Below are 16,223 nucleotides of genomic sequence, written 5' to 3'. Positions count from 1 at the left end.
ATTGTATTGAGACAGGTTCTCATATAACCCACGCAAGCTTTGAACTTGCTATATAGCTGAGACTGATCTTGAATCACTGACCTTTCTGCCTCAACCTTCCAAGGGCTGAACTTGTAGGCATAGTCTACAATGCTTTGCTTTTATGTGTTCATTTTTGAGTCTTCACACAGTGTTTGGATATTTCTTACTAATTTTTTCTTAGTTTTTTTCAAATTACTTTATAAGTATAGTTTTCCATTTTATATTTCCTAAATAGCTATTTATGTATATAAGAAGGTTATTAAAATTAATATTCCTTTCTTTCACATAAAACAAAGGTAATTGAATTTCTAGATATCTGCTTCTACTCATATTTCCTTTCCTGGAATTTTCTTGTAAAAACTGAGGACTTAAGAGATACATGTGGGGTTGGAGCTCATCAGTTAGGAGCACTGGCTGCTCTTCTGGAGGACCCAGGTTGGATTCCCAGCACACACATGGCTGCTCACAACTGTCCATTAACTCCAGTTCCACAGGATCTGATGCCCCCTTCAGGCTTCAACAGGAGCAAGCATGCACATGGTACACTTAAATGCATATAGGCAAAACACCCATATATATATATATATACAATGAAAATATTTTTAAGATTAAATTAAAATAGGAGATATGCATTTGTTTAATTGTGGAAATATGTTTTTCAAGTATACTTGGTATTTCAAAATTAGAAAAAATCTTCAGTGATATTTATTTGCTATTTATTTTAGGAGAAATTTGGGAAGTTGATGAGCACGAGAAAACCCAGAACAAACTCTTGAGACAAGTTTTCAAGGAAACAGTGACTGATGGAGCCAGTGAATGTCCTAAGAAATTTGCAAATGCATTTCCTCCAAATGCAGATTCCATTCCCTCCAGACACAATCTCTGTGAACATGACTGCTCTGGAAAGAGTTTAGAACACAATCTTGATGACCATAATAATGCAAAATGCCCAATAACAGAGGAACATTTTGAATATGATGATGCTATGAAATCATTTAATAATAGCTCACCCTATTTTGTAGTGACCCCCTTTAAATGTAACCATTGTGGAAAAGGCTTTAGTCAAACCTTGGACCTTATTAGACACTTGAGAATTCATACTGGTGGGAAACTCTATGAATGCCACCAGTGTGGAAAAGGATTTAGCCTCAAGGAAAAACTTATTAATCATCATAAACTTCATAGTAGGGAACAGTGTTATGAGTGTAATGAATGTGGGAAAACTTTCATTAAAATGTCAAATCTCATTAGACATCAAAGAATTCATACTGGAGAGAAACCGTATGCATGCAAGGAATGTGGAAAATCCTTCAGCCAGAAATCTAATCTCATTGATCATGAAAAAATTCATACCGGTGAGAAACCCTATGAATGCAATGAATGTGAAAAATCCTTCAGCCAGAAACAAAGCCTCCTTGCACATCAAAAAGTTCACACTGGGGAGAAACCGTATGCATGCAATGAATGTGGTAAAGCCTTCCCTCGAATTGCTTCCCTTGCTCTTCATATGAGAAGTCATACAGGAGAAAAACCTTATAAATGTGATAAATGTGGAAAATCCTTTTCTCAGTTTTCCATGCTTATTATACATGTGAGAATCCACACAGGTGAGAAGCCCTACGAATGCAATGAGTGTGGAAAAGCCTTCTCCCAAAGCTCAGCACTCACTGTGCATGTTAGAAGTCACACGGGTGAAAAACCCTATGAATGTAAGGAATGTAGAAAATCCTTCAGCCATAAGAAAAACTTTATTACACACCAGAAAATTCACACTAGAGAGAAACCTTATGGATGTAATGAATGTGGAAAAGCTTTTATTCAGATGTCAAATCTTGTTAGGCACCAGAGAATTCATACCGGAGAAAAACCTTATATATGTAAGGAATGTGGCAAAGCTTTTAGCCAGAAATCAAATCTCATTGCTCATGAAAAAATTCATTCTGGAGAGAAACCCTATGAATGTAATGAGTGTGGGAAAGCTTTCAGCCAGAAACAAAACTTTATTACACATCAGAAAGTTCATACTGGAGAGAAACCTTATGATTGTAATAAATGTGGCAAAGCCTTTTCTCAGATTGCATCCCTTACTCTTCATTTGAGAAGTCACACAGGAGAAAAGCCTTATGAATGTGATAAGTGTGGGAAAGCCTTCTCTCAATGCTCATTACTTAATTTACATATGAGGAGTCACACAGGTGAGAAGCCTTATGTATGTAATGAGTGTGGGAAGGCCTTCTCTCAAAGAACTTCCCTTATTGTGCATATGAGAGGTCATACTGGTGAGAAACCCTATGAATGTAACAAGTGTGGAAAAGCCTTTTCCCAGAGCTCATCCCTTACCATCCACATACGAGGTCACACGGGCGAGAAGCCCTTTGACTGCAGCAAATGTGGAAAAGCCTTCTCTCAGATCTCATCTCTGACTCTTCATATGAGGAAACACACGGGAGAAAAGCCCTATAACTGTATTGAGTGTGGCAAAGCTTTCAGCCAAAAGTCACACCTTGTGAGACACCAGAGAATCCACACTCACTAGAAACTCCCTGAACACTGTGAGTGTAGGAACTGCCTTCCAATGAAATGAACACCTTCTAGAACACTACATGATCCATTCTAGAGCAGAGAGCTATGAGTATAGGAAAGCCTTGTGAAGAACCCACATGTTTATTAGAGAATTCTCAGTGAGACCACCAATTGTGTGAGGAAAGTGACTGAGGGACTGTGAATAAACTAATTGACATCTAATCGGTGTTCTCGTTCAAATCTGAAAGTGTCTGCTGAGCATCAACATACTTGAGCTCCTTGTATGAAGCAAGATAAGAAGATAAGCAAGATGAGAAGCAACCTTTGGTAGGCACTGTGAGACTATGAAAGAGTAGGTTGTGTACAAGAATGTGTCAATAAGAAAATCAGTAATTGGGTGGCATGTCTACAAAGTTGCAAAACTTGCTGATGGTTACAAAAGAGCGCCTGAAAACTCAAGTTAGAAAATTATAAAAATACAAACACTCTTCCAATTTTCTACCTCTGTTATAAGTCTACCCAAAATTTACACATTGGTTGTAAAGAAATTCATGAACTGGTTTCAGAGTAATACAGCAAGGCAAAGGACAAAAAATAAGAACCAAACATTTTTTTGACAAAACAACTAGGGAAGATGCTCAATACTAGATATAATTACATTATTTAAAGTTTTTCTCATTTAAATTAACAAATAGAGGATTAGCAGAGAAATTCAAGACTTGGCCATTTCGTGTGTGGGTAGTGCTACTGAAGTCATTGCAATGAGTCTAGCCTATTCAATATGTGTAAAATTCATATGACCTAAACATGTTACTCCTCAACCATACATATATGACTCAGCTCATAGGGTGCTTGCTGCCAAGCCTAATCCCTGACTTTGATCCCCAGAATCCACATGGTGGAAGGAGAGAACTGACTCCCATAGTTGTCCTCTGACCTCTAATGGCATGCCATGTCATGCATGTCCACACACACACATACACACACACATAATCCAAATAGATAAAATCCTAAAACTATGATGGAAATAAAGCAGAATATGTCACTTTAGAGTAAGAGTATCAAAAATAACCCCACAAACATGGAATAGTCTATTTTAGTGTGTAACCCATGTATGTATACAAAGAGAAATATATCAGTATGTTCCCAGAATCATGGTTTGTTTTGCTCTAAAGTGTAACATTTTCATCAACAAATAGATCAGTATGTTTATTTCTATGATAGGATACTATACTGTAAAATATACAAAATTCACATGTAGTTACATGAATAGGCCACAATATTTTGAGAGGAAAAAGTGAAATACACAATGAATAATGGTATAATATTTGTAACTTAATAAACCAGTTCAAAGAACAGTAATACCATTTATGGTATTAGTTGCCTTTGAGGATGTAGATGGGTTTTGTGGGAGTTGTTACATTAATCTGTAATACTTGTTTAATAAAAGGATGAAAGCAAATATTACAGAGCTGACAAGTCTGGTTGTCAAAATTAGTTCTAAGACTTTAAAGCTTTAGTTGCTTGCTTTTTCTAAAGTAAGTCAGTAGGTGCAGGATGCGTGACCTTATAGAATTGGTTTTAAAATAGCATTTGTGTGTTATTTTTATTTAATCTTCATATAAACAAGCCTGATTGAAGATGCTTTGTTTACTGTAATGGTTAGAAGTTTTCTTAAAGACTCATGTGTTGAGAGCTTGGACTCCAAAACGTGTATTTATGAGTGATTTGATCTTGGTGTTCAGACCTCTTGAATTGTTTAGCCCATTAGTGGATTCCTAGTTGATAGTGGACAGTGGAAGCTGTAGGAGATGATACTTAGTAAGAGGAAGTAGGTCACCTGAAGCATGCCTTCAAAAGGGGCCATAACTTCCCCCTCAATTCAGTTGATTTTCTTAGGCCTTCTTGTCATCATAACAAAAAGCTGGCTCAGAGTCTATATAATAATTAATTGGGATAATGAGAATCATCAGTATACAACATTTGAGGCCAGCTGTAAAATTGTAAAGCCTGTTATCTTTTACATAGTTCTTTCCCTAGTTGAAAGCAATAGAAAAACAACAAAAAAGTATTTCTTGGAATATTTTACTCTCAATTTTAAAAAAGAAAAGTCCAATTGCATTTGGGTTAGTTTTGAAGAGGAGAGGAACTATGCACAATGCCAGATAAGGACTGGTACCCAGATCACAGCAGGAGCAAAGTTCAGTGTATCTCAACAAAGCTTTTTTGAGTGTCTATATTCTTGGTTTTTTGTTTTTATTTTTATTCTTGTTGTTGGAGGTTTTGTGGGTAGTGTTAAGATTTTTCTTTCCCACCTGCCAGTTCCCAAATAACTGGTATACAGACTCAATATTAATTGTAAATGCTCATCTGATATCTCAGGCTTATTACTAAATAGCTCTTACAATTTAAATTAACCCATTTCTATTCTGTGTGTTGCCACATGGCTCATGACTTTACCTGTCCTCCAGCATATCTTGCTCCCTCTGTGTCTACTTGCAACTCCTGACTCCACCCTTCTTCCAGCATTCTCAGTCTGGCTCTCCTGCCTAACCTTATCTTGTTTGGCTATTGGTCAATCAGCCGAAGATGGATGCTAAAAGAAATCCCACACTAGCTCAGAACTGAGTATAATAAAGAGTTATTTATTTAGGTGTAGACACACAAATCACAGTCCTCTGCATGAATGGGCAACAGGAACCAAATACAGCAGCCAGAAGAGAGAGGGAACGTGTACTTTACATCAGCATTTATAGTATAAGAGGCCATGCCCAAGTAGGCGGGTAACTTAAAGGCTACTGGCTGTAGGATTTCCGACAGTACATTCCCTTTTTGTTTAAATAAGAGCGTTCTAAGTCTAATACAAAATTATATACAATAAGAACAAACATCAAGTAATGGGAGGAAAGTAACAATGACTATATAGTCTTCAATCCCATCAAAGACCCAAGAAGGGAAATAATATTACTTGAGTTAGCAGGAAGTACAATCAAGCAACTTCCAAAATGTGCAACAAATGACAGAGACAACTGGCTACCTGGGCATTCACCCAAAGTCTCATTTACAATGTTGGAACAACCAACTTTAGCTAAGGCCTAGAGTAACTGACAGACCACTTTCAGAGGCAGGAAATTTTTCAAACCATCTTGGCAAGATTTAACAGTCTTTTTTCTTGTATCCTGTTTGCCCTATCTGGACATTGTGCATTTTGTCAGTGCTTGATGCATGGGCAGTTCTTTGCCCAAAGGCCACTTTTGCCAAGAAGAAAATAAGCTCCAAGTGGAGTGTCTTCAGTGCTGAACATTCTCTTGGGAATAGATCAGGGCTGCCAGGAGCAATCGTGTCTCATGTCAACAGAGCCCTAGGTTATTTAAATGCCATATTCTACAGTTCTTTGAAGTGGTTGAAGATTACCTATCTATGCAGAATACAGTCTCTGTATATCTAAAGAACCTGGTTAGTCTAACTATAAGTATGACAAATATGGATGACTATTGACCTGTAATTTTAAATACCTTTATAACTTAAAGACTGAGACTTCATATTAGAATATTAAACTATCTTTAAACAACTGTGCAAGAAATGAGGACAATGACCTCAAAATGTAAACAATGTATGAGTACCTTGATCAGAGGTAGAAATGTATATTGCAATATGATAAATATATCCTAAAATTGTATCAATTTACAAAATGTCTTAAGCAGAGGTAGAAGCATGCATGCATACAATATGACAAAATAACTTTGCCTAGGTATACAAATATTATAAACAAAAATAGGAACATATTCAATATAATTTAAGTTTGTATCAATATATAAGAATCTATACCAATGTAAATTTCCTATAAATAATAGCTCACAAGTATTCACTAATCTATTATCCCATCAATTTACTTTTTTTTCCAAAGAGATCCCCGAGACTACATAATTTCCCCCCAGCCGGGCGATGGTGGCGCACGCCTTTAATCCCAGCACTCGGGAGGCAGAGGCAGGTGGATCTCTGTGAGTTCAAGACCAGCCTGGTCTACAGAGCTAGTTCCAGGACAGGCTCCAAAGCCACAGAGAAACCCTGTCTCGAAAAACAAAAACAAAAACAAAAAAAAATTTCCCCCCAATCCTCAACCCTATACCAATTATAATCAATCCCTAAATGATGTCCCTAACCCTGAGGACAACCTTTGTTGGGAGAGGGCATGTTGTCTTTTAGAATTACTTCCAGCAGTCACGGGGATGATGTTCTTTCTATGGGTTCCCATGAAAGTAAAATGATGGTTAAGATTCAAGATTACTGCCTGATATAATTGTAAATAGTCTCTGAGTTTTTGGTAGGGCTTTTTTTTTTTTTTTTTTTTTTTTGGTTCCTGTTTGGAGTTCTGGTCAGAACATTGTAAAAAAATTGCACCATTTCAGCTAACCAAGTTGGAACCATCTTGAGCAGTGGTACCCCAAACAGGTCTTATAGTAGTGCTATCAGCACCATGATGTCATATCAACTAGGTGGAACCATTGTTGTGGGGCTCCATCTTCTTCCTGGAAACTTCAAAGATTACTGCAGGGAAATTCATTGTTCATTATAGAAAACTTAAACATTATTTATACAGACATATATTCGATGTAAGGTATGATAGAGACAAAAATAAATAAGAAGAAAATTAAATTTTTTTCTAAATTCTTTCTGTCCCATACCATGGCTCCTGATATGAGACAGAAACTCTGAATTTTTATTTTAAAACTGTGTTTGGATTCAGAGGACAGAGCTGTTGTCCACCTCCAAAGCCAGCTTTGATTTTTTAAGTGAGTTATGACTATTATTCTAGTTAATATTCAAAGATTCAGGTTGGCAGTAATGGTGCATGCCTTTAATCCCAGCACTTGGGAGGCAGAGCCAGGGGGATCTTTGTGAGTTCGAGGCCAATGTGGTCTATAAGAGCTAATTCCAGGAAAGGCTCCAAAGACACAGAGAAACCCTGTCTGAAAAAATTAAAAAAAATTCAGAGATTATTATCCTCAAATGATCTGTCCTCATAAATGATAATTGTCTTTGTTTGGTGATCCTATCAGGATCTTTTCCTCTTTAGGTGTCTAGATGTCCAGGGTCTCTTGACTTTCTGAAGATAAGTATTTTCCTGCAAAGACAAGAACAGAACCTTGCCCCAATCCTTATGAGGTTTCCTTACCACCTGTATGGTTGTCAACTGTGTGGATGAGTCACCATTTCTCTTTCTAAAGAGGTTTCTCTTTTTCAAACCAAATTTTTATTAATTTTGATTTGATCCATAACTTTTTTTCTCCTGTGGAAACAAGCAAAATCCCTTCCCAAATGTAGCATATCTCCTGGCTTCCATTGTGAGGTCAACACATCCTTGAAATACACCCACTGATTTAATTCAGAAGACTTTTCTATTATCCAATGTCTCTCTGTGCTCTTGTTCCTTTCTCGTTAGCATTAAGAAAATTCAAGGTTAATAAAGCATTATGTAATCTATTTCTGGGAATATTTCCCATCTCTTTCTGTTTGTTTAACATATCTTTATATATTTGATCTTTCTATAACTGCCTGACCTTTAGGATTGTTTGCTATACCTGCAACATGCTTTATATTATAATATGCAAAAAAACACCTTTCATTTTCTTAGGGACATATGTTGGACCATTGTCTGTCTTTATTTGTACAGTTATACCCATGATGGACATAACTTCTAATAAATGTGTGATTACTGAATCAGTCTTTTCTGAGCTCAAACAGTTGCCCATTGAAAACCTGAATAAGTGTCAGTGGTATGGTGTACATATTTTATTTTCCCAAAATCTGCAAAGTGGAACACATCCCATCTGCCAGATCTCATTCCTTAGTACCCTTTAGGTTACTCCCTGCAAGTAGCAGTGTTTGGTTATAGAAAGAGCAAGTAGGACATCTCTTTATAATTTTCTTAGCTTGTTGCCATGTAACAGTAAACTCTTTCTTTAAACCTTTGCTTTTGACAGGATGTTTTTATGAAATTCTGAAGCCTTCAACACACTTTCAATCAATAATCAATTGATTTCTGCATTACCTTGTGCTAGAGGACCTGGCAGACCCATGTATGGGATCAAATGTGTGTTATGTATATGGTACAAAGCCTATTCGTGATTATATCTTGAACCTATATGAATAATGAAGTCAATTCTGTATCGTCTGGTATAAATTCAGTGGTTTCAATATGCATGACAACTCTTTCTGCATATTGAGAATCAGTAACTATATTAAGAGGCTCATTAAAATCCCTTCGTATCATGAGAATAGCATATAATTCTGTCTTTTGGATAGAATTAAAAGGGCTTTTGTTCCACCTTACTTAAATCTTCAGATTGGCAACCTGCCTTTCCTGATTTATTTGCATCACTATAGAATGTATGGGCTCCAATTATTGGTGTGTCCCATACAATGTGGGTAAGGATCCATGTAGTTCTCTTTATAAGGTTAATTCTATCACTTTTGGGATAATTGATATTAATCTCTCCTAAAAAAATAGCACAAGCTCTTTGACAAGGTTCATTGTCATTTAATTTTATCAGTAGTAAATGGCACTACAATCTCTGCTTGGTCTATACTTGTTGGTTGACGAAGTCACAATTTTCCTTTTATAATTAATTCAGAATTTTTCCACATAAAATTTTAATTTACCTGGTTTATGTGGTAAAAATATATATTATAAGATAATGTCTTCCATTTACATTAAAATTCCTGTAGGGAAAATTCTGGAAGCCAATATGACTAAAATGCAATTAAGATTTGGATTCGCCCTATCCACATGTGCCTCCTGTAATTTTCTTCAATGACAATCAATTTCTTTTCTGCTTTAGCTGTTAATTCTCTGGGACTATTTAAGTCTTGGTCACCATCTAAGGTTTTGTTTAAATGAACTATTAGATCCGGTGTTATCCCAACAGCTGGTTATAGACTGAAAATGTCTCCTAACAATTTTTGAAAGTCATTAGGAGTCTACAATTGGTCTCTCCTAATCTGTGCCTTTTGTGTTCTAATTTTCTGTCAACCTATTTTACAACCTAAGTAATTGACAGAATCTCCTCTCTGTATTTTTTTCAGGAGCAATTTGTAATTCCCATTTTGGCAAAACTTTATTTCTTCAAACATTCTTTCTAAAGTATGTATGCTTGATTTAGGTAGAAAATGCCTTTTTTTTTTTTTTTTTTTTTTTTTTTGGTTTTTCGAGACAGGGTTTCCCTGTGGTTTTTTGGAGCCTGTCCTGGAACTAGTTCTGTAGACCAGGCTGGTCTTGAACTCACAGAGATCCGCCTGCCTCTGCCTCCTGAGTGCTGGGATTAAAGGCGTGTGCCACCACCGCCCGGCAGAAAATGTCTTCTATGTAATGGTAAATTATAGATTTGGGAAATTTTTATGTATTATTTCCAATGGCTGACTTACAAAGTATTGGCATAGGGTGGGCTATTGAGCATTCCCTGTGGAAGGATAGTCCAGTGGTATCTCCTAGTAGGCTGAGAATTATTATAAGTAGGCACTGTGAAGGCAAGTTTTTCTCTGTCCTTTTCTGGTAAAGCTATAATGAAGAAACAATCTTTAAAATCAATAACTATAAGTAGCCATCCTTTTGGTAATAGAGAAGGCAGAGTAATTCCAGATTGTAAAGGGCCCATAGGTTGAATTACCTTGTTGACAGCTCTTAGATCTGTCACCATTCTCTATTTACCAGATTTTTTAAACAACAAATACAGGAGAATTCCAAGGGCTAGTTGACTCCTCAATATGTCGAGTTTCCCAATGGTATTGGGATTGCCTTGTCTGTCTTTTGTTGATCTGCATTCATTGGTCCAATGTTGGTCTGTGCCATACCTTCCACATAATCCAGAAGGTTGATAATGTCTCTGACCTATTTAACCCTGGTGTATGATTCAATTCATTTTTCATAATTCTTGAGTCCTGTCCCAAGCATTTAAAGCTGCTTTGTGGCATAGGGACAAGATTTGTTCATTGTAAAGAGCTTGAGCCTGTGGGTCAGCATAAATAACTTCACCAAGAATTTGATCTTGGGAAGTCTCAAGTCCTTTTGCTTTTCCCTGTTGTTCTAAACTTTTAGCCTCTTCTCTGAAATAACATTCCCACAACAGTTGGAGCCCATCATCCAAGACTGCTGAAACTAACTGAAGCCAGTTGTATGAGGTAAGCTTAATGCTAGAAGCCCATGTCTTTACCATCTCCCTAAAAAATGCAGAATGCAAGCCATAAGTTACTACTGCTTGCTTAATTTCTTTTTAGATCATTTTAATCATTCCTATAGGTATCCATCTACCTTCTTTGGATCCTTTTGGGCATTTAGAACTTGATGCTTTGTCAGAGTAAATTACAGGGTAGGAAGCTAAAACCCTGGGTAAGTCATCTCTGACAAGTACTGGTGATGTTAAATCCTGTACCTTCTCTCCATGCTCAATAATTTCCTCAATTGTTTCAAATCTTTTTACTACTGTCTTTTGTAAAGCCTGAATCTTCTGGCCTATATATAGTGATTTCATTGAGGCACCTAGCCTCTGATCCTCATTCTGCACATGTGATTCTAAGGTCTGAAGTTTTTCCTTTTAAGATAATACCTCATCCTTGGACATTATTTGGATGGTGTGCAGATTGTGTTCCTGGAGAGATTCTCTATCATAACTATCATAACCTATCATAACTTTTAACAGATTTTGATTGTCAAATTCAACAGTATGAATTCTTTCATATAATTTCTCAGTCCCCTTTGACCTGGATTGAATTTTGTCAAAATAATGTTATCCTTTCCAATAGTATTATTTTTTTCAGGTAGCTTTGATTTTTGATGTTATCAAATCCTGTCAGCTAGCTGTTCATTATTAGTCTGTAAAGACTGTATCATTTCTAAAAGTGCCTCATTCATTTTTTTTAAAAAAATATTTATTTATTTATTATGTATACAATGTTCTGTCTGTGTGTATGCCTGCAGGCCAGGAGAGGGCACCAGACCTTATTACAGATGGTTGTGAGCCACCATGTGGTTGCTGGGAATTGAACTCAGGACCTTTGGAAGAGCAGGCAATGCTCTTAACCGCTGAGCCATCTCTCCAGCCCTTTTTTTAAAAAAATATTTATTTATTATGTATACAATATTCTGTCTGTGTGCATATCTGCAGGCCAGAAGAGGGCACCAGACCTCTTTACAGATGGTTGTAAGCCACCATGTGGTTGCCGGGAATTGAACTCAGGACCTTTGGAAGAGCAGGCAATGCTCTTAACCACTGAGCCATCTCTCCAGCCCCAAGTGCCTCATTCTTAAGGATATAATATAAAGAAAAAACTGAGTTACAATATCCAATAAATGGGTATATCACAAAAACCATATAAGCTTTGCATAATACAATCCATAATATCAGCAAAAAGATTACTAAAATTTTCCATGGTAATGTATGTGCCATTTTATAACTTTCAAATTTATTGATTTATTAATAAAATATTTACCTGTGTTGTGAGGTCCGGTAAATTGTTTTAGGTGTAATAACCTTTATTGTCCAGCAGGTGTCGTGGTTGCAGAGTTGTGACCAGCAGCGGCTCAACTGGAGGAGCCACAAACTGTTCTGTGCCATTTTGGTTTTCTGCCTTGGTGCTGGTTAAATTCTGACAAATATGCTTTGGTTGACGAATTACAAGCAATTAATTCAATTCCATACACAAAGCAAGGAGCTTAGAACTCAGGAGCGGAGAGCACAAACTGCAAGCTGTGCAAGTCACCATGTGGCAGAGAATGCGGCAGTGGGGTGGGGGAATGTGCATGAGTCACCATGCGCACTTAGCTCTGCTGTGGTGGGGGTTTAAAAAAAACTGCTTAGTGGGTGAAAGAGAGCCAAGCGGGCAGGGGTGGGAGACCTTCTGGGCTGTGGAGCGTTTGGGCCTTTTAGACCAATCCACCCAGTAGGTGTGGAGTTTGGATCCACGTGGGGCACCAAATGAAGATGGAGGCTAAACAGAAATCCCACATTAGCTCAGAATTGCACATAATGAAGGGTTATTTATTTAGGGATAGATTCGCAGATCACAGTTCTCTGCACAAACTGGGTGGTAGTGATGCACACCTTTAATCCTGGCACTCGGGAGGCAGAGGCAGGCAGATCTCTGGGAGTTCAAGGACAGCCTGGTCTACAAGAGCTAGTTCCAGGATAGGCTCCAAAGCTACGGAGAAACACTGTCTCAGAAAACCAAAACCAAATGAACAAAGAAAAAAAACAAACAAAAACCCAGTCCTCTGCACAAACAGGGAACAGGAATTGAATCCAGCAGTCAGAAGAGAGAAGCAACATGTGCTTTACATCAGCATTTATAGTATAAGAGGCCACACCCAAGTAGGCAGGTAACGTAAAGGCTGTAGGATTGTGTACAGTAATCAGCTTCTTTATTAAAGCAATAGAAGCAACATACATTCATACAGTGCAAAGGAATATTCCATATTTCCCCCTTTTGTCTAATTTGTCTAATTATAAAGGAATGTTTTAATTTCAACACAGTAGGATTATATACAACAAAAGTCATCAAGTAAGAATTACATTTACAATATCCAGTCCATTTGTGTTTGGCAAATTTAGAGAAAATACTCTATTCTCTCTTGACGAATCCAAAGCTCTGTACCTAATTTACCTTCTATCATAAGTAATAAGAACTATATAATTATCTAGTCTTCAACTCCTGACTGGTGAAATATTACCTAAGGACAGGGACATCTGGTTACCTGCACAATCACCCTAGGTTCTTCTGCAATGTTGGGATGTCCAACTTTGGTCTATAGACCTAGCTTATCTGACAGATATTTTTGAGAAGCAGAAAATTTTGAAGGACTGTCATACCTTGTCTTGGCAAAGTTTGGCAGTCTTTTTTGCATCCTTCTGGTCCAATTTTTAGAGGATACTGTTAGCAATTGAGGCAAGGTCAGTTTCTTTGCCCACATAACTATCTTTGCCATAAAGAAATCCAACTCTGTGGACTAGAGAGATAGCTTAACAGTTAAGAGCACTGGCTATTCTTCCAGTAGACTCAGGTTCAATCCCTAGCACCCACATGACAGCTTACAAATGTTTAAATCTAGTTCCAGTGGTATCTGACACCCTTACACCAATGCAAATAAAATAAATTATTTTTTAAAAGAAATCAAACTCTATATGGATGTTTTTCGATGTCCATCATCTTCTTTTAAAGTAAATGGGTGTGGTCAGGAGGAGAGGTGTCTCACTGTTATGAAAAACCTTGGGTTATTCAACATACTCAATGTCATATTCTGTAGGTCTTTGATGTTTTGAAGACCATCTATCTAAAATATCTGTATGAACTTGAAAACATACCTAATATACTAACTAGTATAGTTATATATGACTATATAACTCATTTAGAGTTTTTTATCTTAATCTATTTTTATTGCATATGTGTAATCTTTTTCTGACCACATGAACCTTTAAACTGCTAAACTGTGGCTAGGACCTCTGCCTCTATTTTGCAGTTGGCTCTGACCTTCTTAGTTCCCAGAGAGCCTAGCTTCGTGGCAGTTACCAGGTGACAAGAGTCACATTTACTGCCCAAACTCTGGAAAATGTTTGGGTCCGTGCTGTCTCCAAGTAGTGCCCCACCCACTACTCATTTATGTGGGATGTCCTTCTGTATATATATTGCATTTATTGGTTGATGAATAAAGCTGTTTTAGCCAATGGCTTAGCAGAGTAAAGCCAGGCAGGAAATCTGAACAGAGATAAAGAGTAGGCTGAGTTGAGGAGATGCCGTGTAACTGTCAAAGTAGTAACATGATACACTGGTAAGATACAGCCTTGTGGCAATACACATATTAATAAAATGGGTTAACATAAGACGCAAGAGATATCTAGGAATATGCCTGAGCCATTGGCCAAACAGTGTTGTAATTAATATAGTGTAACCAGAGACTGCTTGTTCATTTCCTGGCCACTCAGACCCTAATAATCACATAGAAACTATGAGTTACAACATTGCTTGGCCAATAGCTTATACTTCTTTTTAACTAACTCTTACAACTTAAATTAACCCATTTCTATCACCATGAGGCTGTGGCCTACCAGTAAGATTCCTAAGGTTTCAGCATGTCTATCTCCTTTGGCAGCTACAGGGCTTCTCCCTGACTCCACCTATTCTCTATTAAATATCTCTTTTCTGCCTGATTTTACTCTGCTAAGCCATTGACCCAAAAAGCTTTATTCATTAACCAATAAAAGCAACACATATACAAAAGGACATCCCACATCAATATAGTGTGATTATTTGGGTCTGGGTGACCAGGAAACGGAAGTGCAGTCTCTGTTTACAGCTTACAAACCCCAGGTATGTGTTTGGTATCAGGGCCTGTTAAAAGAGTCACATCCATTTTTTTGCCACTAGCACTGAACTTGGAAGTCATCTCTTAAAGGATCCGTGTCTCTGTTTGTTGCTAGCCAATAGAGTCTATCTGAGGAAATGCAGTTACCAAGAAGCCATGTTTGACTCTGCTTTTGTGTGTTTAGAATCCTTTTATAGCCTTTTCATGTCTTATGTGGAAATTCCAGCCCCATGTTGGAATGCCATTTGTAGGCAGACTTCTCTCTCCCACCCTCCAATTGCAAAATAACTGACATGGAGACTTAATATTAATTATAAATGTTTGATCAAGCTTGGAGTTATTACTAACTAGCTTTTACATCTTAAATTAACCCATTTCTACTCATCTATGTGTTGCCACGTATCTCGTGGCCATGCCTGTCCTCCAGCTTGTCTTGCGCCCTCTGCATCTCCTGGTGACTTCTGACTCTGCCCTTCTTTCTCCAATCACTGTCAGTTGGGCTCTTGTTGGGGGCTGCAGACCCCTGGCCCCTTGACTTGCTTTGCCTGCCTCAGACCCTTTGCCTGCTGGAGTGAACTGAGCAAAACAACTTGTTTACCCGTGCCTGCAGCTGCTCTGAGCACGAGACCTTGATGACAGGGGAGTGGATTCTGGTGAGGCCTGCAGCTGAAAGATCCTGAGAGCTGGGACATGGCTATCAGTTAAGGATCCCTATATAAGCTTCCCTGGAGCACAATAAAGTTGGCATTCTTGTATCAAGGATGACCCGTGTCCCTGAGTCTGTGTGTGTGTGTGTGTGTGTGTGTGTGTGTGTTTAAGTCTTCAGCTTAGTTCCTGGCTCATGTACTGTCCTGTAGTGCTGTAACTACAGGCTCCCCCCCTAACCTTATCCTGTTCAGCTACTGGCCAGTCAGCTTCTTTATTAAATCACAGTGACATACAGTCACACAGTGTGAAGGAATATTTTACACTCACACTTTACCGCCTTTAGCTTCTGAGTGTTGGGTTTATGGGCATGCACAATGCGGTTTCTGGATTCTTTTTTTTTTTTTTTTTTTTTTTTTTGGTTTTTCGAGACAGGGTTTCTTCTGTGGTTTTGGAGCCTGTCCTGGAACTAGCTCTTGTAGACCAGGCTGGTCTCGAACTCACAGAGATCCACCTGCCTCTGCCTCCCGAGTGCTGGGATTAAAGGCGTGCGCCACCACCGCCCGGCTGGTTTCTGGATTCTTAAATAGAAAGGCATATCTTGGAAATTTATGTGTGCCAGGGAAAGGCTTGGCGATTGTAAAAACCTCACTTCTTGCTGTTGGGGTAAGTTTTGCACTGG

The 16,223-nt window shown here is 37.9% G+C and overlaps 1 protein-coding gene across 1 annotated transcript in view; it reads left to right on the top strand.

Annotated features, from left to right (window-relative positions):
• The window catches only part of Znf569 (zinc finger protein 569), a 32,720-nt gene extending 23,921 nt beyond the window's left edge, over window positions 1-8,799 (top strand). Inside the window, exon 6 of the mRNA XM_057756669.1 lies at window positions 747-8,799. Within this exon, the coding sequence (XP_057612652.1) occupies window positions 747-2,557 (1,811 nt within the window). The 3' untranslated portion in view covers window positions 2,558-8,799. The remainder of the gene's footprint in view (window positions 1-746) is intronic.
• Window positions 8,800-16,223: the final 7,424 nt, after the last annotated feature.

Source organism: Chionomys nivalis, chromosome 2 (genome assembly GCF_950005125.1).
Source record: "Chionomys nivalis chromosome 2, mChiNiv1.1, whole genome shotgun sequence".
Taxonomy (NCBI): Eukaryota; Metazoa; Chordata; class Mammalia; order Rodentia; family Cricetidae; genus Chionomys; species Chionomys nivalis.
Note: the sequence above shows the minus strand (reverse complement) of the source record. Positions and strands in the feature narration are given on the sequence as shown.